Source organism: Muscardinus avellanarius (genome assembly GCF_963383645.1).
Source record: "Muscardinus avellanarius genome assembly, chromosome: 3".
Lineage (NCBI taxonomy): Eukaryota > Metazoa > Chordata > Mammalia > Rodentia > Gliridae > Muscardinus > Muscardinus avellanarius.
This window is the reverse complement of record NC_137788.1, coordinates 101,526,870-101,548,823: the sequence shown is the minus strand read 5'-3', so window position 1 is coordinate 101,548,823 and position 21,954 is coordinate 101,526,870. Positions and strand designations below refer to the sequence as shown.

Genomic DNA, 21,954 nt, shown 5'->3' with positions numbered 1-21,954 from the left:
GACAACAGTGTACATTCCAGGTGCAGGCTCATACTCTATTCTCAAAGAACTGTGATATTCATTTTATCTGTGTGGTGGCTCCTTGAAGGATCGGCTCAAAGGGCTTACCTTTATTTCCTCTAACTTGAACTTCTCTCAGGGCTGAATTAACTAAACTGTTGGACATATGTTAAAAACATTTAAAGGCAATCTGAGACAGGAGGATCCTGGTTCTTGGCCAGCCTCAGCTACTTAGTGAGGCCCTCTGCAACTTAGTGAGACTGTTTCAAAATAAAGACTAAAAAACAGGCCTGGGGAGCCAGGTGTGGTGGTGCACACTTCTAATGCCAGCATTTGGGAGGCAGAGACAGGAGGACCATGGTTCGAGGACAGCCTCAGCTACTTAGCTCTTTGCAACTCAGACCCTGTTTCAGAATAAAAAATAAAAAATAGGGCTGGGAGCCAGGTGTGGTGGTGCACGCTTGTAATCCCCGTGCTTGGGAGGTGGAGACAGGAGGATCACGCAGGTTTGAAGCCAGCCTCGCTGGCTGTTTCCAAATAAAAAAAATAAAATAGGTCTGGGAGTGTAGCCCAGAGGTAGAAGGGTTTCCAGGAACCCCAGTACCACTAAATAAATAAATAAATAAATAAATAAATAAATAAATAAATAAATAAATAAGGCTGGAAGTGTTGCTTAAAGGTAGAATGCCCCTAGGTTCCATCCCTAGTACCGCCAAAAAAAAAAATAGGGCTAGAGATGTAGCTTAAGGTAGAATGCACCTGGGTTCAATCCCTAGTACTGAAAAAAAAATTAAATGCAAATGTATTAGCTAGGCAAACCAGAAAGCTTATGAGGAATGAGATACTTTGAGAAATAAAGACTTTGAAAAGCTCCACATATATACTTGGGAATCTCCAAGGCCCTACACTTTGCCAAAGTTGGGAACAGCCTCAGAAAAGACTTGAAAAGGCCCTAAGCTTTCCTGTCTGGCTAACCTTCAGGCTGTGCACAGGCAGGAAGTGAAGGCTAAGACAGAATTGTAAACTGCCTGACAGAATGTTGGAGGCATGCTCCAGCACCCATCTACTGGGGTGGGTGGGTGTGGGTGTGTGTGCGCGGGTGCGCGTTTTACAGTTCTGGAGATGGAACCCAGGGGCATTCTACCTCCAAGCTATGCCTCCAGCCCTATTTTTCATTATTTTGAAACAGGGTCTCACTGAGTTACAAAGTGCCTAACTAAGTAGCTGAGCCCATCTGTGAACCTCAATCTTCCTGTCTCAGCCTCCCAAATGCTGGGACTAGAAATGTGCACCTTCACACCCAGCTTTTTTTGTTTGTCTTTATTAGAGGCATTTAAGGAACTCTCTATCAAATCATTAACTGAGAACTGAGATTAAAGAGCAAAGACCTCATTGGTACCACATGACCAAGAATGTAAATTTTATAGAATTGGTTAAGGAAGGTCATGTAAACAAATAAACAACTACAACAAGCAACAAAACAAAGAGAGTACAAAAAAATCTGGTTTCTAGAATTGCCAGAATATAATATTCAAAATTTCTACTTATGTCCCATACACAAGAAAATAATACAAACTGCCTCTCAGAAAGCCTAGACTTTAGACTTAGGAAATTTTAAAACAACTATTTAAAATATGTTCAAAAAGCTAAAGAAAACCTTGAGAATAATGTTTTATCATTAGATAATAAAGCAGAAGAAATAATAAAAAAGAACTTTAATAATAAAACTTAATTAGTATGATGCACCACATTAAGAGAATGAAAGAGAGAAACCACATGATCATTTCACATGATACAGAAAAAGTATTTGACAAAATATTTTATGCTAAAAACACAAAAATTAGGAATATAAGGAACCTTTTTCAACCTGAAAAGTAACAGCTGTGAGAAACCCACAGCTAACTACATGTTTAACAGTGAAAGACTGAAATCTTTCTAAGATCAGGAATACAGCCAGGCGTGGTGGTACACGCTTGTAGTCCCAGCATTTGGGAGGCTAAGACAGGAGGATTGGGGTTTGTGGCCAGCCTCAGCTACTTAGTGAGACCCTTCACAACTCGGTGAGACCCTGTTTCAAAATAAAGAATAAGAAATAGAGCTAGGGGTGTAGCTTGGCGGTAGAATGCCTCTGGGTTCCATCCCCAGTACCGCAAAAAAAAATTAAATAATCAGGAATAAGACAAGGATGCTTATCCTCACCCCTTCTGTTTAACATACTAGAGTTTCTAACCAAGAAAGCTGGGTAAGGAAAAGAAAAACAAATGGCATCCTAATTGGAGGAAGAGGTAAAACTATTTTTATCCATAGATGACATGATCTTATATATAGAAATATTCAAAAATTTACACACAAAAACCCTATTAGAAGCTGGACATGGTGGTGTGTACCTGTAATCTACTTAGGAGGCTAAGACAAAAGGATCACAGTTTTGAGAATAGCCTCAGCAACATAGCAAGATTCTCAGCAACCTAGTGAGACTGTGATTAAAAAGAAAAAAGAAATAGAACATATATATGTATGTATATATGTATAATCAGGAATATATGTATACATATATGTATAATCAGGAATATAAAATAGATCTGGGTATGAGTGGTGTGTGTATGTGTGTGTGTGTATATCTGGGTTTAATCCCCAATACCAATAAACCTATTAGAAGCTGGGCATTGTGACACACACCTGTAATGACACAGTATGTAGGAGGCTGAAACAGAAGGATTGCAAGTTTGAGGCCAGCCTCAGCAACTTAGACCCTGTTTCAAAATTTAAAAAAAAAAAAAAACCTGGGGATTTAGTTTGTAGGTATAGTGCCCCTGGTTTGAATCTCCAGTATAAAACAAACAAAAATAAACCTATTAAATAAGAGTTCAGACCCGGGCGTGGTGGCGCACGCTTGTAAATCCCAGCATTTGGGAGGCTGAGACTAGAGGATCGCAGTTTGCAGACAGCCTCAGCTACTTGGTGAGGCCCTGTTTCAAAATAAAGAATAAAAAATAGGACAGGGGGTGTAGCTCAAAGGTCGAAAGTACCCCTGGGTTCCATCCCCAGACCCGCCAAAAAAAAAAAAGTTTAGAAATGTTGCAAGAGACAAGCTCAAAATAAAGTACTAGTTGTATTTCTGTATACTGGCAATGAACAATTTGGAAAGGAAATGAATTTGTTAGCTTATTATAACTGTGACACTGTACTTGAGAAAAACCACTGAAAAGAGGGAAGATTTCTTTTGGTTCATGGTTTGAGAGTTTTTATTACCTGGGTTGACCATCTCCTTACTTTGGCCCTGAGGTGAGTCAGAATATCACTGCAGAAGGATGTGGCAGAAGAAAGCTGCTCACCTTATGGCAGCTAGGAAGCAGAAAAGGTTGAGAGGGGGAGGAAGGGGCTGATGACAAGATGCAATCAGAGCACACCCCAGAGGACCTATTCCCTTCAATGAGGCCCACTTCCTACAGTTTGTATCTCTTCCCAATAGTCCATTCATCTAGGAACCCCTCTGTGGTGAATTCATGGACAAGATAAGAGTTTTCCTGGTATAGGACAGCACTTCCAAAAGCCCCACCTCTGAACACTGGCTGTGCTAGGGACCAAACCTTCAACCTAGGAGCCACTGGGAACATTCTGGTCCAAACCACAGTACATTCTCATTTGCCATAGCATCAAAATTATTTAAGAAGGTGACTCATACACTGAAAACTGAACACATTGTTCATATAGTTAAAGACGTAAATCAACGGAAAAGCATCTAGTATTTATGGATTGGACAACTTAAATATCATTAAGATCTCAGCTCTTGCTGGGCATGGTGGCGCATACTTGTAATCCTAGTACTTGGGAGGCTGAGACTGGAGGATCATGCAGGTTCAAAGCCAGCCGCAGCAGCTTAGTGAGGCTCTCAGAAACTTAGTGAGACCCTGTTTCCAAATAAAATATAAAATAGGTCTGGAGGTGTAGTCCAGAGTTGGAAGGACTCTGGGCTTCATCCCCAGTACCCAAAACAAACAACAACAACAAAAAAAAAAACCTGTCAGCACTCGCTCAAATTGATCTACAGATTCAATGCAATCCATATAAAAACTGCAATTTTTACAGAAATGAACAAGCTGATCCTAAAATCATGTGAAAATTATAAGAGACCCTGAGCAACTAAAGCAATCTCAGAAGAAATGTATAAAATTAGAGGATTCACACTTCCCAAATTTAAAAATTACAGTAATTATAGGGATCAATGGATTTCAATTGAAAATCCAGAAGCTCAGTGCCATGATTATTCAATGGAGGAAACTAGTCTTTTCAATAAATAATGCTGAGCTGGGCCTGGTGGTGCACACTTGTGATCCCAGTATTTGGGAGGATGAAACAGGATGATCGTAAGTTCACAGAGAGCCTCAGCTACTTAGTGAGGCCTTTTGCAATTTAGTGAGACCTTGTTTCAAAATAAAGAATAAAGCTGGGCATGGTGGTACATACTTGTAATTCCAGTACTTGGGATGCTAAGGTAGGAGGATTGCAGGGTTTTGGCCAGCCTCAGCTACTTAATGAGGCCTGCCACAACATAGACCCTGCTTCAAAATAAAGAGTAAAAAAAGGGCTGGGGTATAACTCAAAGGTACAATGCCCTTGAGTTCCATCTTCAATATCGCAAACAAATAATAATGCTAAAACAATCGATGGCCACATCTAAAAGGAAGTTTGACCCTTGCCAGTTAATTCTAAATTAACCAGGGGCTTAAATGTAAGAGCTAAAACTTAAACTCTTGTAAGAAAACATGGAGAAAATCTTCATGACCTTGGATTTTGCAGTGGTTTATTAGATAGACCAAAAGCACAAAGAAAAATAGGAAAATTAGACTTTATCAGAATTCTTTTGTACATCACAGTATATTATCAACAAGCAAAATTTGTCAGGCTTTGAAGCTAAGAGATGCGTATGACTGCTAATGGGTATGTATTTTTGAGGAGAATGTGGGATTTCTTTGGGGGATGATGAAAATGTTTTAGAATTATGTACTGGCGTTGGTTGCCCGACGCTGAAGACTCGCTACACATCTCTAAATTATACACTTTATTTATTTATTGTTGTACTGGGGATGGAACCCAGAGGCATTCTACCTCCGAGCTACACCCCAGACCTATATTTTATTCATTATTTTAAAACAGGGTCTCACTGAGTTGCGAAGGGCCTCAGTAGCTGAGGCTGACCACAAACCCAGATCCTCCTATCTCTGGTTCCCGAACGCTGGGATTACAAGTGTTCGCCACCACGCCCGGCTGAATTACATATTTTAAGAAGTTAATTTTTTTTGTGTGTGTGGTACTGGGGGTGGAACCCAGAGGCTTTCTACCTCCAGGCTATACTCCCAGACCTATTTTTTTATATTTCATTTGGAAACAGGGTCTCATTAAGTTGCTGAGAGCCTCACTAAGTAGCTGAGGCTGGCTTCGAACCTGTGCGATCCTCCTGTCTCAGCCTCCCAAGTATGGGGATTACAAGTGTGCGCCACCACGCTTGGCTAAGAAGTGAATTTTGATATGTGAATTTAATCTCAATTTAAGAAAATGACATCCCCAAAGTGAGATTTTTATTAGATATTCATATAATTAATTATATCAACATCCCCAAGTGCAAGAAAACTTTAAGAGAAGAAAAGCCTATTGTACCATACATCTATAATGCAATTTTAATTATATTTAGGGGCTAGGGATATAGATCAGTGGTAGAATGCTTGCATGTGTGTGTGGTGGTGCAGGGGATTGCACCCCAGGGTATTCTATCTCAGAGCTATATACCCCCAGCCCTTTTTAATTTTTATTGTTGTTGTTATTGTTTGGAAAAAGTCTTGTTAGGTTGCTGCCTGACTGTATTGCTAAGGCTGTCCTTATACCTGTGATCCTCCTCTCAACTTCCCAAGTACAGGGATTATAGGCATGCATCACCATGCCTGGCCATCTAGATCTTTTCAAAGCAACTTTATTATGGATATATAATAACATTTGAAGCAGGGTTCAGTGATTCATGCCTGTAATCACAGTACTTGTGAAGCCGAGACAAGAAAATTGCAAGTTCAAGGATAGCCTGAGCAACATAGTAAGACCCTGTCTCAAAATAAAAAATTGTAAAAACGGGATCAGTGTAGGTCTGTGACAAAACACCTCCGAGTTCTACCTCAGTACCACAAAATAAATAAATAATTAAATAAATAAAACATTCATTTGGTTTTTGAAATGGCAGTGAGGATGCCTAGTGTTTAATGAAGCTTTATATATATATATATATATATATATATATATATATATATAATTTCAGAGAAATTCAGTGTAATTATAGGAAAAATCTGTTAACAATTGTTACATAATTTAGAATACTATTTGAAGTATGCCTGAATATTATGATTGCATTTCCATATCTGAAAGATCCTTTCCGATCCTAATTGATGATAGCTATCTTGTTATCACTTTTGTTTGACAGCTGTTTTTTTGCTTTTACCAATAATTCCTCTCCTCCTGCTTAGATAAGCACTACTCAATTGAAATATAAGGTGAAGCCGGGCGTGGTGGCACAGGCTTGTAGTCCCCAAACTTGCGAGGCAGAGACAGGAGGATTGCACAGGTTCAAAGCCAGCTGTGCTGGCTTCCAAATTTAAAAAGTATAAAAATAGGTCTGGGAATGTATCCCAGAGGTAGAAGGGTTTCCAGGAACCCCAGTACCACCAAAAAAAAAAAAAAAGAAAGAAAAGAAAGAAAGAAAAGAAATATAAGGTGAACTATATATAGAAAGCTTTTATATTTTTAATAGTCACATTAAAAAGTTAACATTTTATTTGAATGTTTAACTATATTCAGAATTAAAATATTGCTTTAGTCAATATTTTAAAAAGTTATTAGTGAGGTATTTTATATTTATAGTCTTCAAAACTCCATGTTCATTTTATACTTAATCCAGACTAGCCATAATTCAACTGCTCAGAAACTACATGTGGTTACTGACCGTACCAGTCAATGCAAGCATAAATAATCAGAACTAAGGAAGAGATATACATTTTATTTCTAGGAATGGAAGGGAAACTTTTTTTTCTCATTTCTAGCCCCAAACCAAGAATGAAAATATGTTATTAACCGGCTCTTAACTTAAAAAATACAAAGAAAATCCCATTTTTTTAGTAGAGTGAAGAAAAAAAAGAAAACCTTGGTTTAAGCATGGGTGGTTTAAGCATGGGGGGGGGGTGCAGGACTGGAAGAGGCCAGGGAAGGTATGCTATGTACTGCTGTGAATAAGGCAAGGGACTGGGCCACAAACAGAGGGAGCACTCAGGCTGTGGGGAAAGGCTGGTTCTGGAGTTTATTTCTGAGTCAGACGTGAAAGGTACCTCCTTAGCCAAGAACTCTTTCCCACTTGACTGTCTGTAGTAGCTGCCCACATGAGAAGGACATGACAGGGTATACAGTGACTAAGAGCATGTCTGACCACTGGAATGTATGAGCCCCAGAACTTTTCATACACCCCTTTATATATCTTTTCTCTCCTCTTCCACACATACACAAAAAATAACACAGGACAAAGGGTCAGAGAATGGAGATTGAAATAAAGAAAGATTGGAAGAGAAAGAAAAAATAGAAAAAAAGTGTGGAATTAGACATAATGAATATACCAATATGCCCCCTAAAAGTTAAAATATTGAATAAATTTTTTTTTAATCTAAGAAGTAGAAAGTATAAGTAGGACTAAAGGAAACATGATGTAGAGCAAAATTTCATAGCCAAGAGATAATACTTACTTTACCATTTTGCTTAAAATTGTTTTTCTTGCTTTCTTCATAGCTGTGCCACTGCATATGTTCTACTGGCTGAGGAAGAAGCAACAACTATTGTAGATGCTGAAAGATTATTTAAACAGGCACTCAAGGCAGGAGAAACAATTTATAGGCGGTCACAGCAGTGCCAGCACCAAAGTCCTCAGCATGAAGCTCAACTGAGTAAGCACATTTCAGTGGATTTCTGCCATCTTTGAGCTCTTATAATTGGCTCTTTTACATTTAAATACAAAATAATTTAAAAAATGTGGAGATTAGCTAATTTTCATACAACTAATCTCTTAATACCTATAAGCCAGCAAGACAGAAATGTATATTAGCTAGAGACTGCTTGTGGAAGGGAATAGATCTACCCTGGTTATTGAAAGAAAATACACTATTCTGAGACTTAACAGTAATTTATGTCATGCAAAAGCTGAGCCGATCATCATAGAAACATAAATATAAAATATTTAGGATCCAGGAAAGCATTCTAGTGATGATAATTAGTACTTAGATTCTATTGCTAGATACAGTCTTTATTGTCACTCTTGTTTAAAGCAATAGTGGAAGCGGGTGTGGTGGCACATGCTTGTAATCACAGTACTTGGGAGGCTGAGACAAGAGAATTATAGGCTCAAAGCCAGCCTTGGCAATTTAATGAGATTCTCAGCAACCTAGTATGATACTGTTTCCTAATAAATAAAAATTGGGGTAGGGGTATAGCTTGGAGGTAGATTGCCTCTGAATTTCATCCCTAGTGCCAAAACAAACACAAAACAGAGCAATGGTAGAGGCATTCTTCCTACTTAGCAGTGCTGATGACTAATCCCAGGGACTTGCACATTTTAGACAAATGCTCTACCCCTGTGTTATATCCCCAGCATGGGCACATATTGGGATCATATGGGTCACAACAACTGACGTGTTTTCTTCACATCATTAGGGATGCTCTCTTGGTTATGATTGAGACACTTAGCTCTATTTTATTTTTTATTTGAAAACAAAGTCTCACTAAGTTGCTGAAGCTGACTTCAAACCTGCAATCCTCCTGTCTCAGCCTCTCAAGTACTGGGATTACAGGATGCCTGGCCATTACACCTACCAAAGATGTTAAAATAAGCAATGCAGCTGCTGCTTGCTTGCTTTTCTTTTCATTTCTTTTCTTCTTGTGGCCAGATGATTTTAGTTTCATGATTTTGGCAGATAGTGAGCAATATGTTTATATAATGCATTATCTGGTAGCAGTTAAGTTCTAAATCTTTTGTTTGTGGAAATTAAAATTTGGATATGTTTTCTAAGTTAATTATTGATGTTTACAGTATGTTTCATTAATGCATGTTGTTATTACACACAACTGTGGGAGTATTTAATCTTGCAGCCTGGAACTAATGGAATAACAGCTCTTTAAAAGTCAGCTTGTAAGATTGAGGCAGGAGGATCCCACATTCAAATCCAGCTGGAGAACTTAGCAAGACCCTATCTCAACAGAAAAAATAAGGTCTGGGGATGTAACTTCATTTTAGAGCTCTTCCCTAGCATGCATGCAGAAACTCTGGATTTAATTTTCAGTACCACACCCCCCCAAAATTATGCCATTTGTCATTGTATAATATCAAATATAGTTTTGTTACAGAATTTTGTTAGCTCTTCCTACACATAGTTTTATAGTTTGTTAGTTTTACTAGCTGTTAAGAAAAGTTTGTATTAGCCACAAAATTTAGTTTTGGACATTTTGAGTTTTTCAGTTAAACAGTAGAGAATCCAAATACTTGAGAGGCTAAGACAGGAGTATCACAAGTTTCAGACCAGCCTAAGCAACTTAGCAGAACCTTGTTTCAAAAAAAAAGAAAAGGCCAAGGGTATAGCTCAGTGGTGGAGGACCCATAGACTTGATCCCTAGTACCACACACACACACACACACATGAACGCACACATGCACACACATACACAAATTATATATTATTTATGCAGAAATTTAAAATAATAGGCTAATGTTGTATCTTCTTATTAATAAATATATTTTCTGTTAATATAAAAATGAACTTGTCAATTGCCCATAAATGAACATATATACTGTACTCACATTACTTACTTAGTATTAGAGGCAAAAGTAATTCAGTATGTATTTTTAAGATTTTAATACAGAAAACTTCAAACATAAAAGTAGAACTCCCATTAATATTCATCACCCAAATCCTTTAAAAAATTTTTTTTATTTAGTAGTACATTGTAATCATACATCATTATGAGGTACCCTTCCCCAATTCCCACCCAGCTTCCTCCTCCTGCCTCCCTCCTTCTGGAGTTAGGTTTAGCATCTGACTTTGATATGTTTGTGAATGTACATTATGTGCATTGGTATGCTTCCCTCTTCTCCCTCCCATCTCCCTCAGTTAGGTCACCTTCTTTACTCATCGAATAGTTCTTCTTTGTCTAGAGTCCCCCCTATGTCCCATTTTTCTCCCTAGCTTCTGCTTATTACATCCAACTTTTTACTTTTTGTGACGGGCTAATCTCACTTAGCATAATGTTCTCCAGTTCCATAGGTTTCCTGCAGATGACATAATTTTGTTCTTCTTAATGGCTGAGTAAAATTCCATTGTGTACATATCCCACAGTTTTGTAATCCATTGGTCTGTTGGTAGACATCTTGGCTGGTTCCATAGTTTGGCAATTGTGAATTGTGCAGCTATAAACATAGATACACATGCATTAGTTTGGAAGTTTTGTTTCCATTCTTTTGGGTAGATACTCAAAAGTAGTATTTCTGGGTCATATGGCAGGTTCATTCCATTCTTCTGATGATCCTCTCCATACAGTAGTCCAAAGTGGTTGCACTAATTTGTAATCCCACTTAGCAGTGTATTAGAATTCCAACTTCTCAACATCCTCGACAACATTTGTTGTTGTTATTGTTTTTTGCAGTACTAGGAACTTCCAAGCTATACCCCCGGCCCTATTTTTTATTTCTCTATTTTGAAACAGGGTCTCACTAAGTTGCGGAGGGCCTCACTAAGTAGTTGAGGCTAGCCATGAGCCTGTGATCCTCCTGTCTTATAGCCTCCCAAGTATTGAGATGACAAGCATGTACTACCACAACCAGCTTGTTGTTTGCATTTGTGTATGTATGTGTGTGTGTGTGTGTGTGTGTGTGTGGTACTGGGGATGGAACCCAGGGGCTTTTCTACCTCTGGGCTATACTCCCAGCCCTATTTTATACTTTATTTGGAAACAGGATCTCACGAAGTTGCTGAGAACCTCATTAAGTAGCTGCGGCTGGCTTTAAACCTTTGCAAGCCTCCTGTCTCAGCCTCCCAAGTGCTGGAATTACAAGCGTGTGCTGTTGTTTGTATTTTTAATGATTGCCTTTTTTTTTTTTCTTGGTGGTACTGGGGAGATGGAACCCCTCTACTTCTAGGCTACACTCCCAGACCTATTTTATTTTATTTTATTTTATTTTTGGAAACAGGGTCTCTTAAACCAGCAAGGCTAGCTTCAAACCTGCGCAATCCTCCTGCGCCCAGCTAATGATTTCCATTCTAATTTGGGTTAGGTGAAATCTCAGGGTAGTTTTTTTTTCTTTTTTCTTTTTTTTTTTTTTTTATTGTAGTACTAGGGGTGGAACCCAGGGGCTTTTCTACCTCCGGGCTATACTCCCAGAACTATTTTATACTTTATGTGGAAACAGGATCTCAATAAGTTGCTGAGAGCCTAAGTAGCTGAGGCTTGCTTCAAACCTGTGCGATCCTCCTGTCTCAGCCTCCCAAACGCTGGGATTACAAGGGTGTGCCACCATGCCTGCTTTCTCAGGGTAGTTTTGATTTGCATCTAATTGCTAATGATGTTGAACATTTTTTCATCCATTTATTGGCCATTTGAATCTCTTTTTTAGTGTCTATTTAGTTCACTTGCCCATTTTTTATGGGGTTGTTTTCTTAGATGTGAATTTCTTGAGTTCTCTGTATATTCTAGATAGTCCTTATCAGAGAAGTAGCTGGCAAAAATCTTCTCCCATTTCTGTTGGCTATCTGTTGAGGTTCTTGATACTTTCCTTTGTTGCACAGAAGTTATACAGTTTAATGCAATCCTATATACTAATCTTCCTTTTAATTTCTTGTGCCTTTGTGATATTGTTGAAATTTTTCCCTGTGCCTTTGTGTTGAAGTGTTGAACCTATGCCCTCTTCAAGTAGCTGCAAAGCCTCTGGTCTAATTTTCAGGTTTTTGATCCATCCTGTATTGACTTTTGTGTAGGGTGAGGAAATGAGGTTTATTTTTACTTTTCTCCATATTGTTAACTAGTTTTGCCAACACCATTGTTGAAGAGACTATCTTTTTTCCAATGAGTGTTTTGGCCCCCTTGTCAAAAATCAAATAGCTCTAAGTGTGTAGACTTGTTTCTGAGTCTTCTATTCTGCTCCATTGGTCTATGTGTCTGTTTTTTTCCCCCCCAATACATGCTTTTTTATTACTGTGGTTTTGTAGCATAATTTGAAATCATGTATTGGGATGCCTCCTGCATGGTTCTTGTTGCTGAAAACTACTTTGGCTTTTCCAGGTTTTTTTGTTGTTCCAAATGAACTTAAGGGCTCATTTTTCTATGTCTGTAAAGAGTGACCTTGGTAATTTAATAGGTATTACATTGAATCTGTAGATCACTTTTAGAAGAATGACCATTGTGATGATATTTATTCTGTCTCTGCAAGAGGATGGAAGGTGTTTGCATCTTCTAAGGTCTTGTTCCTTTGTTGTTGTTGTTGTTGTTGTTGTTGTTGTTGTTTTGTTGTACTGGGGATGGAACCCAGGGGCATTCTACCTCCGAGCTACACCCCTAGCCCTGTTTTTTATTCTTTATTTTGAAACAGAGCCTTCTCACTGATACACAAAGAGCCTCACTTAACTGTCCTTGAACCACGATACTCTAGTGTCAGCCTCCCAAATGCTGGGATTACAAGCATGCACCACCACGCCCGGCTTCAGTTTCTTTTTTCAATATTTTATAATTTTCAATAATAAAGCAAGGAGGTCTTTTACCTTCTTGGTTAGGTTTATTCCTAAGTATTTTGATTTTTTTTTTTTTTTTGGTGGGGATATGGTGAGTGGAAGTGTTTTCTGAATTTCTTTTTCAGTGGATTTATGGTTAGCATACAGGAAAGCTTCTGATTTGATTTTTTATTTTTATTTTTTATTTTTTGCAGGTTTGGGGGTTGGAACCCTGCCCTATTTTTAATTCTTTATTTTGAAACAGAGTCTCACTAAGTTGCAGAGAGCCTCACTGAGTAGCTGCGACTGTCTGCGAACCACGATCCTCCTGTTTTAGCCTCCTGAATGCTGGGATTACTAGGGTGTGCCACCACGCCCGGCTTGATTTGATTTTTTTTAATATTGATTTTTGTATCCAGACACTTTGCTGAATTTGTTGATCAGTTTTGTGAGCCTTTTGGTTAAGTTTGTTGGGTCTTCTAAGTATAATATCATGTCATCTACAAATAGAGATAGTTTTGGTTCTTCTTTTCCTATTTGTACTTCTTTACTTTCCTTCTCTTGCCTTATTGCTCTGGCTAGAGTCTCAAGTACTGTATTGAAAAGGAGTCGTGATAATGGACATTTCTGTCTTGTTTCTGTTTTTAGGGAAAACTCACAGTTTTTCCCCATTTAGCATGATGTTGGGCCGGGCGTGGTCGCACATGCTTGTAATCCCAGCATTTGGGAGGCTGAGACCGGAGGATCCTGGTGTGTGGATAGCCTCGGCTACTTAATGAGGCCCTCTGCAACTTAGTGAGACCCTGTTTCAAAATAAAAAAAATTAAAAAATAGGGCAGGGGATGTAGCTTGGAGGTTGAATCCTCCTGGGTTCTATCCCTATATCCGGAAAAACAAACAAACAAAAAAAAAAACCCATGATGTTGGCTGTGGGCCTATTGTATATTGCCTTTATGATGTTGAGGTATGTTCTTTCTGTTCTGATTCTCTGCAGTGTTTCTAGTGTGATGGGTGTTAGATTTTGTCAAATGCTTTTTCAATATCTATTAAAATGATTGGTTTTTGGTTTTCGTTCTGTTTATGTGGTGAATTACATGGATTGTTTTTTCATATGTTGAACCAACATTGTATCTCTGGACCAACTTGATCATGATGTATAATTTATTAGATGTGGTTTTAAATGTGTGTTGCTAGTATTTTGTTTAGCAGTTTTGCATCTAAGTTCATTAGTTCATCATGAATTGATGAATCAACCTTGGATCCCTGAACCAACCTTGATCATGGTGTATAATTTATTTGATGTGGTTTTAAATGCACATCGCTAGTATTTTGTTTAGCAGTTTTTCATCCAAGTTCATCAGTTCATCACCCAAATTCTGACACAATTTAATTTTAATTATATCTTCCATGATAAGCAAACAAAATTACTAGATAACATGTTAAAGAAACAGCAAGCCATAATAAAGGTGATATCTGTGTCATTTTGTTGTTGTTCTCCTTCTTAAAAGGGAGAGATACCAATGTACTAGTATATATTAAAAGAAGATTGGCAATGTGTGCAAGAAAATTAGGAAGAATAAGAGAAGCAGTGAAAATAATGAGAGATGTAAGTACATTTGATAATTGAACTATTATATGTATTTCTCCAAAAACTTAAAATGTAGTTTAAGTTGCCAGTTGTTAAAATTTTTTATTAACACAGTATTTCTCTTTTTTATTTGATGGGTTTTATAACAAGACCTTTATTTAATAGATACATTTCTTAAGTTGTATCTCCACAGTTTTGTAAAGAAGTAAAAGAATTTCTACTTTGATGAATCTGGATTGGCTCTTATGATTATCTGTTATGATTTTAATCATTTTTCTTTCTCATATATAGTTGATGAAAGAATTTCCTCCTCTTACTATGTTGAACATCCATGAAAATCTCTTAGAATCGCTTTTAGAATTACAGGCCTATGCGGATGTTCAGGCAGTCCTAGCAAAATATGATGGTGAGTTTCATCTGAGTTGATAGTATGGTTAAAACATTTTCTTTTCAATTATATAATTATAAATATGATCCTAAGCCAAGTATGGTGGTGCACGCTTGTAATCCCAGCACTTGGGAGGCTGAGACAGAGGATCACACAGGTTCGAGCCAGCCTCAGGTACTTAGTGAGGCTCTCAGCAACTTAGTGAGACCCTGTTTCCAAATAAAGCATAAAATAGGTCTGGGAATATAGCTCAGAGGTAGAAAAGCCCCTGGATTCCACCCTCAGTACATAAATAAATAAATAAATAAATAAATAAATAAATGCCCCTGGATTCAGTACTACAATAAACAAACAAACAAGATCCTAGTGTTTCTCTAATTTTCTCTGGTGTTTTTTTTTTTTTTTTTTTTTTTTTTTTTTTTTTTTTTTTTTTTGCCAGTCAATATTTAGTATGCATGGGTACCAATTGCTGTTATCTTTTTTTAAATAAATTTTGGAGCAAGTTTTCTTCTGTCATGATTTATTCCTTTGTTTACTGAGAACCTAAGATAAATAACACACTGGAATATAGTGTTGAATAGAAAGACATGGATTTCACCTTCATAGTATGTATAGTTTATAGTTAATGGAATGTAGAAACAAATGAAGAACAGTTATATTGAAGACAGCATGTTAGGTGAGATAATTGGAAAAGTATAGGTGTTACGCACATAGTAGGGTGCCTCATTTGTTTTGGAATATCAGTGAAAGCTAACAGAAATTGCTAAACAGTAATTACAGGAGTAATTAAGATTAACATTTTTGCAATGCTTTTTAGTTACAAAGTCATAAGGTTACTAAAATAGAAAACGACTTTAAGAAGGTTAAGTATAGCCGGGCGTGGTGGCGCACGCTTGTAATCCCAGCATTCGGGAGGCTGAGACCTGGAGGATCGTGGTTCGCGGACAGCCTCAGCTACTTAGTGAGGTCCTCTGCAACTCAGTGAGACCCGGTTTCAAAATAAAGAATAAAAAATAGGGCAGGGGGTGTAGCTCAGAGGTCGAATGCCCCTTAGCCAGTAAGTGACAAGCCTTAATTTAAATCCATTTAGAGCTGGGCATGGTGAAACATGCCTGTAATCCCAGTACTTGGGAGGCTGAGACAGTAGAATTACAGGTTTGAGGCAAGCCTCAGCAACTTAGTGAGGCCCTCAGTAACTTAGCAACACTTAGCTTCAAAATAAAACATAAAATAAGGTGGGAGGGGTAGCTTGGAGGTAGAATGCCCTTGAGTCAGTTCCCAATACCAAAAAAATAAATCCATGTATTTTATTTCATTTTTTTTTGTTCACTAGTCTTTCTATAAATATCATTCAATATTGGCTATTTTTATTATACTCTAACAATGGCAGTTTATCACAGATGAAGTTGGAAGACATACAAGCTTTCTCATTCAGAGTAAGACATCATCTTTTAACTGCAAGCTGAAAATTTACTGACAAGCAGAATGTTTTTGGTCATATCTTTCATTAAAACAGAACATGTATAAGTCACTTATTCATACTTGCCCTGTTGTAGGTTCCTATCCATTAGCTTAGGAATCCCTCTGACTTGGAAAGTTTGAAATGTGTTATACTTGGAAAGGGAAGTTTATTTCTGTTAAACATCTGGAATTCTTAGGCAGTGATTCAGAATAGTTTAGTCTCATGGAGAAATTTGTGAGAAAGTTCATCTCTATATAATATACTGGTTGCAGAGCCTAGTTATAATATCTCTGTTGAGCAAACCTAGGAATTGAATATTTAAAATATCAGAATAGAATGTGATCCTTTAAAAATAAAATCAAATTAATAAAGCATATTTAAATTGATATGCTTTGTGCTTCAGTTTTCATGTGTCTTGTTTTTACTATAGAATTCTGAAGTAATTGAAAGTAGATTTATTTCCTTAGTCTTTCATTCACTAGTATAAAAATAGTAATTTAAGAAAAAATATGAAATACAAAACTTTTTTAGAAAAAAAGATAAAAATTATCCTTGATTGTAACAACCTGGATTTAACTACTGTTAATATTTTAATTTTTTTCAAATCTTGTTTTTTTCCTATGAATAGATGAAATTTTACATAGTTCTAGTTGTACTAGAGGTTTTCCCCTAAATAATTTTCTGTAAGCTGATTATAAACATCTGTTTAGTGCTCATCACTATTGTGCAGAAGTCTTCTGTAGGTATAACCTAATCTCCATTAGAAATTACCATTCTCCATTTTGAGAAGAGAAAACTGAGATCAAAGAAGTTGCTACCAGCTGAAGGATATATATCCAGTGAATAGTAGAATCAAGATTTAAACTCAGGTCTTCCAAATGTCCAGGTGTTTCTACTATCATATTACATCTCTTGAATTTGTACTATGGATTGTTCTTATAAAAAATTGTCTTAAGAAATTTTTTGTGCCAGACATGGTAGCACATGCCTGTAATCCCAGTAGTTGGGAGTTGAAACAGGAGGGTTGCAAGTTCTAGACCTGCCTCAGTAACTTAGTGAAAAACTGTTTCAAAATAAAAAAACAAAAAGGGCTGGGGATTTAGTTTGGAGGTAAAGTGCCCCTGAGTTCAGTCTCCAGTAGAGAAAGAAAAAAAATTTTTTGTAATTCTTACCTGAATTAAAAATTATTATTACAGATATAAGCCTTCCAAAGTCAGCAGCAATCTGTTATACAGCAGCACTCTTGAAAACAAGGACTGTTTCAGATAAGTAAGTTATGAAAACTATGATAATTAAAAAGACTGCTAAACTCAGTATTATGCTCTCTTCTCTGCTTCCTTCTGAATTATCCTTGATTTTCTATGGCTTCTCATTGTGTGAAGTGGAGAGAAGTTTTTAGAGCTGAGAAAGCTGGGACTTAAATTCAAACTCTACTACATACTACCTGTAGGATTTAGGGGAAGTTAATTATTTTGAGCCTCTTTCTCATCCATCAAATGACAATAATATTGGATGGTGGTTGGGCGAGGATTCTGTGTAAATGCCTAAAACAATGTCTAGAAAGGAAGTACACAGTAATAGTGGCTGTGGTGTTGATGGGGCATGTGGTACGGGGACAATAGGTCTCATGTTGTCTTAGATTATGATTGAGTTATTTTGCTTTCCTTGTATTTTTGTTGCTCTTAATAAAATCTCTTTTATGCAGCTAAAATATTCAGAAGTTGACTGGGTACAGTGTCAAGACCCTGTCTAAAAAAAATATGCAAAGCCGGGCTTGGTGGCGCACACTTGTAATCCCAGCATTTGGGAGGCTGAGACCGGAGGATCACGGTTCTCAGACAGCCTCAGCTACTTAGCAAGGCCCTCCACAATTCAGTGAGACCCTGTTTCAAAAATTAAAAGACAAAAAAATGGGACTTGGAGGTAGAATGCCCCTGTACCACAAAAAAAAAAAAGAATATTCAAAAACCAACCAAGTGGTGGACATTTTCTTTCACTTTAGATTACTGTGTCTTGATAATGATTAGAATGAAATATTCAGTCTGCCTCATCTCAGATAAATACTTATTAAGAATATAATTCTATTTCATTAGATTCTCTGGATGGCCCTGTGTAGTAATTCTTACTATATTACCTTTTTCCAAGTGTGTCTTCAGTGGATTTCCTCTGAAGGCTTTCTTTAGTTTGAAGATTTCTATTCCTTATGCTGCATTTTTTTTTATATGTTGAACCAAAAGGTTTTACTTTCATTTTTAATAATTACGTGGCTTTGTCTTTGGCCATTGTCAGAAAACTCTTTGACTTAAGAAATGGCATTATGAACTAAAATCCATGATTTTTTTGTCTCTTTTTGGTATTCATTTGTTTTGTGGGTTGTTTTTTTTTCTTTTACAGATTCTCTCCAGAAACAGCCTCCAGAAGAGGGTTAAGCACAGCTGAAATTAATGCTGTGGAAGCAATTCATAGAGCTGTGGAATTTAATCCTCATGTTCCAAAAGTGAGAAATTTTATGATGGAAATATTTTATATAAATTTATCAAGTTAATGACAGTGTATAGACCAAAGTTTGGGTTGCCATAATTTGAGTCAGAACTGTTTTAAGTCTGCTATATTTTTAAGCTTATTATTCACATTAAAGGGAATATTAAAAGGCATTTAATAGAAGGGTATAGTGGTATATACCTATAATCCCAGTACTTGGGAGGCTAAAACAAGAAGATCAGATGTGAGACTAGCCTCAGCAATTTAGCAAGACTATCTTAGCAACCTAGTGAGACCCTGATTAAAGACAAAGCCAAAAGTGCTGGGGTGTAGCTTAGTGGTAGAATACCTCTGGGATCAATCCCTAACCACCCCTCCACACACACATATACAAAAGGCATTGAGAAGGGTGAGTAGTTGACTATAGGCTTTGTAATTGCTGTCAAAGTGAAATTTGAACTGGATTCACTTAGCAGTATTTTTTTTTTCTGTGATGGATATCAAATTTATATGCTAGGCAAGTGTTGTACTACTGAGCTGTGCCCTCAGCTCCACTTAGCTGTTCTTTTATTTTAAAGAGAAGTAAAAATCATATGCTTTTGTCTCAATTAAAGGTCATTTTAATTTCAGATCACTAAATTAAATTTTCTGTTACTGCTTTTTCTCTGGACAGATGCTTGGGTTTTGAACTAGGAGTGAGTAGTCAAAAACTGAAGACAAATAGATTAAAATGATCAGTAACAGCAAATATACATGAAATTTCCCAGGAAAACTGCTGAGCTGATGTTTATTTGGTTCCAGATGAAACTACCTTATTCATTGTCTTTATATTTTATACCTTGAGTCATATAAATTATTTTTTAATCTTTGCATGTTATCACTTAAATATCTAAACACCTAAAACCCAAGATTAAATTTGAGTTTTACAAGCAGTGCACTCACGTTAGAAGTTATAGAATATTCAAGAATAGATGTCCTTACTTCAAAATGTAATTATAAAACCAGGTGTGGTCGCACACCTGTAATCCCGGTACTTAGGAGGCTGAGACAGGAGGATCATAGGTTCACAGCCAGCCTCAGCAACTCAGTGAGGCCTTTAACAACTTAGTGAGACCCTATTTCAATAAAATAATAAAATGGGGCTAGGGGTATAGCTCAGAGGTAGAATGCTTCTGGGTTCTATCCCTAATACCACACACACACACACACACATAAATAGAGCTACAGGAGAGAGAGAGAATATGAATGAGAATGCGCAAGAGCACATGTGCACCAGGTTTGGTGTTGCACATCTGTAATCCTAGTACTTGGGAGTCTGAGACAGAAGGATTGAATATTCAAGACCAACCTTAGCAACATAATGAGACTCTCAGCAACCTGTTGAGAGACTGTTTCAAAAATATATATATATATATATAAAAAGGGGGCTCAGGGTATAGCTATAAATTGCCATTTGGTTCCATCCCCAATATCAAAAAAAATTAATTTTAGCTATAGATTCCAGTATAGTGTGTGTTAATGGGACTTGAAAGCTAGTAGACAGTAAAGAGATTAAACTCTAAAAGAGAATCTTCAGCAAGAGGAAATTGTAAGCCTCTTAGAGTAAATAAAGGTATGATCAGCAAAAGTACTGAAATATAGGGCTAGGGATGTGGCTCAGTGATAGGGTTTGCCTAGCTTGTCTGAATTCCTGAGTCTGATCCCAGCACTAAAAAAAATTTAAAATTTAAAAAATAATTCTGCAATCCAAGAGTGAGAGTCAACAAATACATGTTTAGACCATTCTCTTACTAAGTAACATTGGTTCCATAAACTTAAGCTTTTGTTACAAATTATAGTATGTATATAGCAAAGCATATAAGCAGATCTGTTCATTGTAATGATTCATTATAAAGTAAATGCTTGGAAACCACCCCTGAGATCAGAAAATAGAGCACTGTAAGCTCCCAGAAGCCCTCTGATGTCCTTACTAACCCCAACATCTGTCCTACTAGGAGATGCCACTGTTCTGACATCAGTTGTTTGCTTCCTCCTTTTCTTTACATTTTTTCATCTATATTTTCCCTTACTACTATTTATTTATTCATTTATTTATTGTGGTACTGGGGATGAAACCTAGGGACATTGTACCTGCAAGTTGCACCCCCAGCTCTATTTTTTATTTTGAAACAGGGTCTCACTGAGTTGCAAAGGACCTCACTAAATAGTAGCTGAGGATGTCCATGAACCACGATCCTCCTGTCTCAGCCTCCCGAATGCTGGGATTACAAGCGTGCGCCACCACACCCAGCTTGCCCTTGCTACTGTTTTTATAAATGAGTTAAAGAGTGTTGGCTTTCTCTTTCTCTCGATAAAATTAGTTATTTCTACCTTAAGTGATTAGTAGACTTTGTTGGTAAAGCCATCTGATTCTGGAGTTTTCTTTCTGAGCAACTTTGAATTATGAATTCATCTCTTTAGTTTAATAATTTAATTAGAAACTTTTTTTTTTTTTTTTGGTGGTACTGGGAATGTAACCCTTCTACCTCCAGGCTACACTCCCAGACCTATCTTATATTTTATTTGGAAACAGGGTCTCTTAAGCCAGTGAGGCTGGCTCCAAACCTTCACGATCCTCCTGTCTCTGCCTCCCAAGCGCGGGGATTACAAACTTGTGCCACCACACCTGGCTAAGGCCTCACTAAGTTTGAACCTGTGATCCTCCTGTCTCAGCCTCCCAAGTACTGGAATTACAAGTGTGCGCCACCATGCCCAATGTCTATCTTCTTAAGCTTTGCAAAGAACTAAACTCTGACTTTTTAAATCCTTTTATGTTGCCAGGCGTGGTGGCACATGCTTGTAATCCCCATGCTTGGGAGGCGGAGACAGGAGGATTGCACAGGTTCGAAGCCAGCCTTGCTGGCTTAAGAGACCCTATTTCCAAATAAAAAAGTATGAAAATAGGTCTGGGCATGTAGCCCAGAGGTAGAAGGGTTTCCAGAAACTCCAGTACCACCAAAAAAAAAAAAAAAAAAAAAAAAAAAACCTTCTACATTCGTTTTTGGTTTATTCATTTCTACTCTTTATTCCCTTTTTTCATTTATCGTGTGTGTGTGTGTGTGTGTGTGTGTGTGTGTATACACACATACATACATACATACATACATACATACATACATACATACTGGGATTAAATCCAGGGGCATCCTACCTCTGCGCACCACCACCAGCCTCATTTCATTTTTTATTTTGAAACAGGGTCTCACCAAGCTGCTGAGGGTCT

General features: G+C 37.3%; 1 protein-coding gene across 1 annotated transcript in view; it reads left to right on the top strand.

The window, feature by feature from the left end:
* Positions 1–21,954, top strand: part of ST7L (suppression of tumorigenicity 7 like) — a gene marked incomplete at both ends in the record, with an annotated part of 92,218 nt that overhangs the window by 28,311 nt on the left and 41,953 nt on the right. The window contains 5 exons of the mRNA XM_080692577.1: positions 7,816–7,970; positions 14,282–14,379; positions 14,653–14,767; positions 17,408–17,480; positions 18,606–18,708. Coding sequence (XP_080548703.1) covers positions 7,816–7,970; positions 14,282–14,379; positions 14,653–14,767; positions 17,408–17,480; positions 18,606–18,708 — 544 coding nt within the window. The remainder of the gene's footprint in view (positions 1–7,815; positions 7,971–14,281; positions 14,380–14,652; positions 14,768–17,407; positions 17,481–18,605; positions 18,709–21,954) is intronic.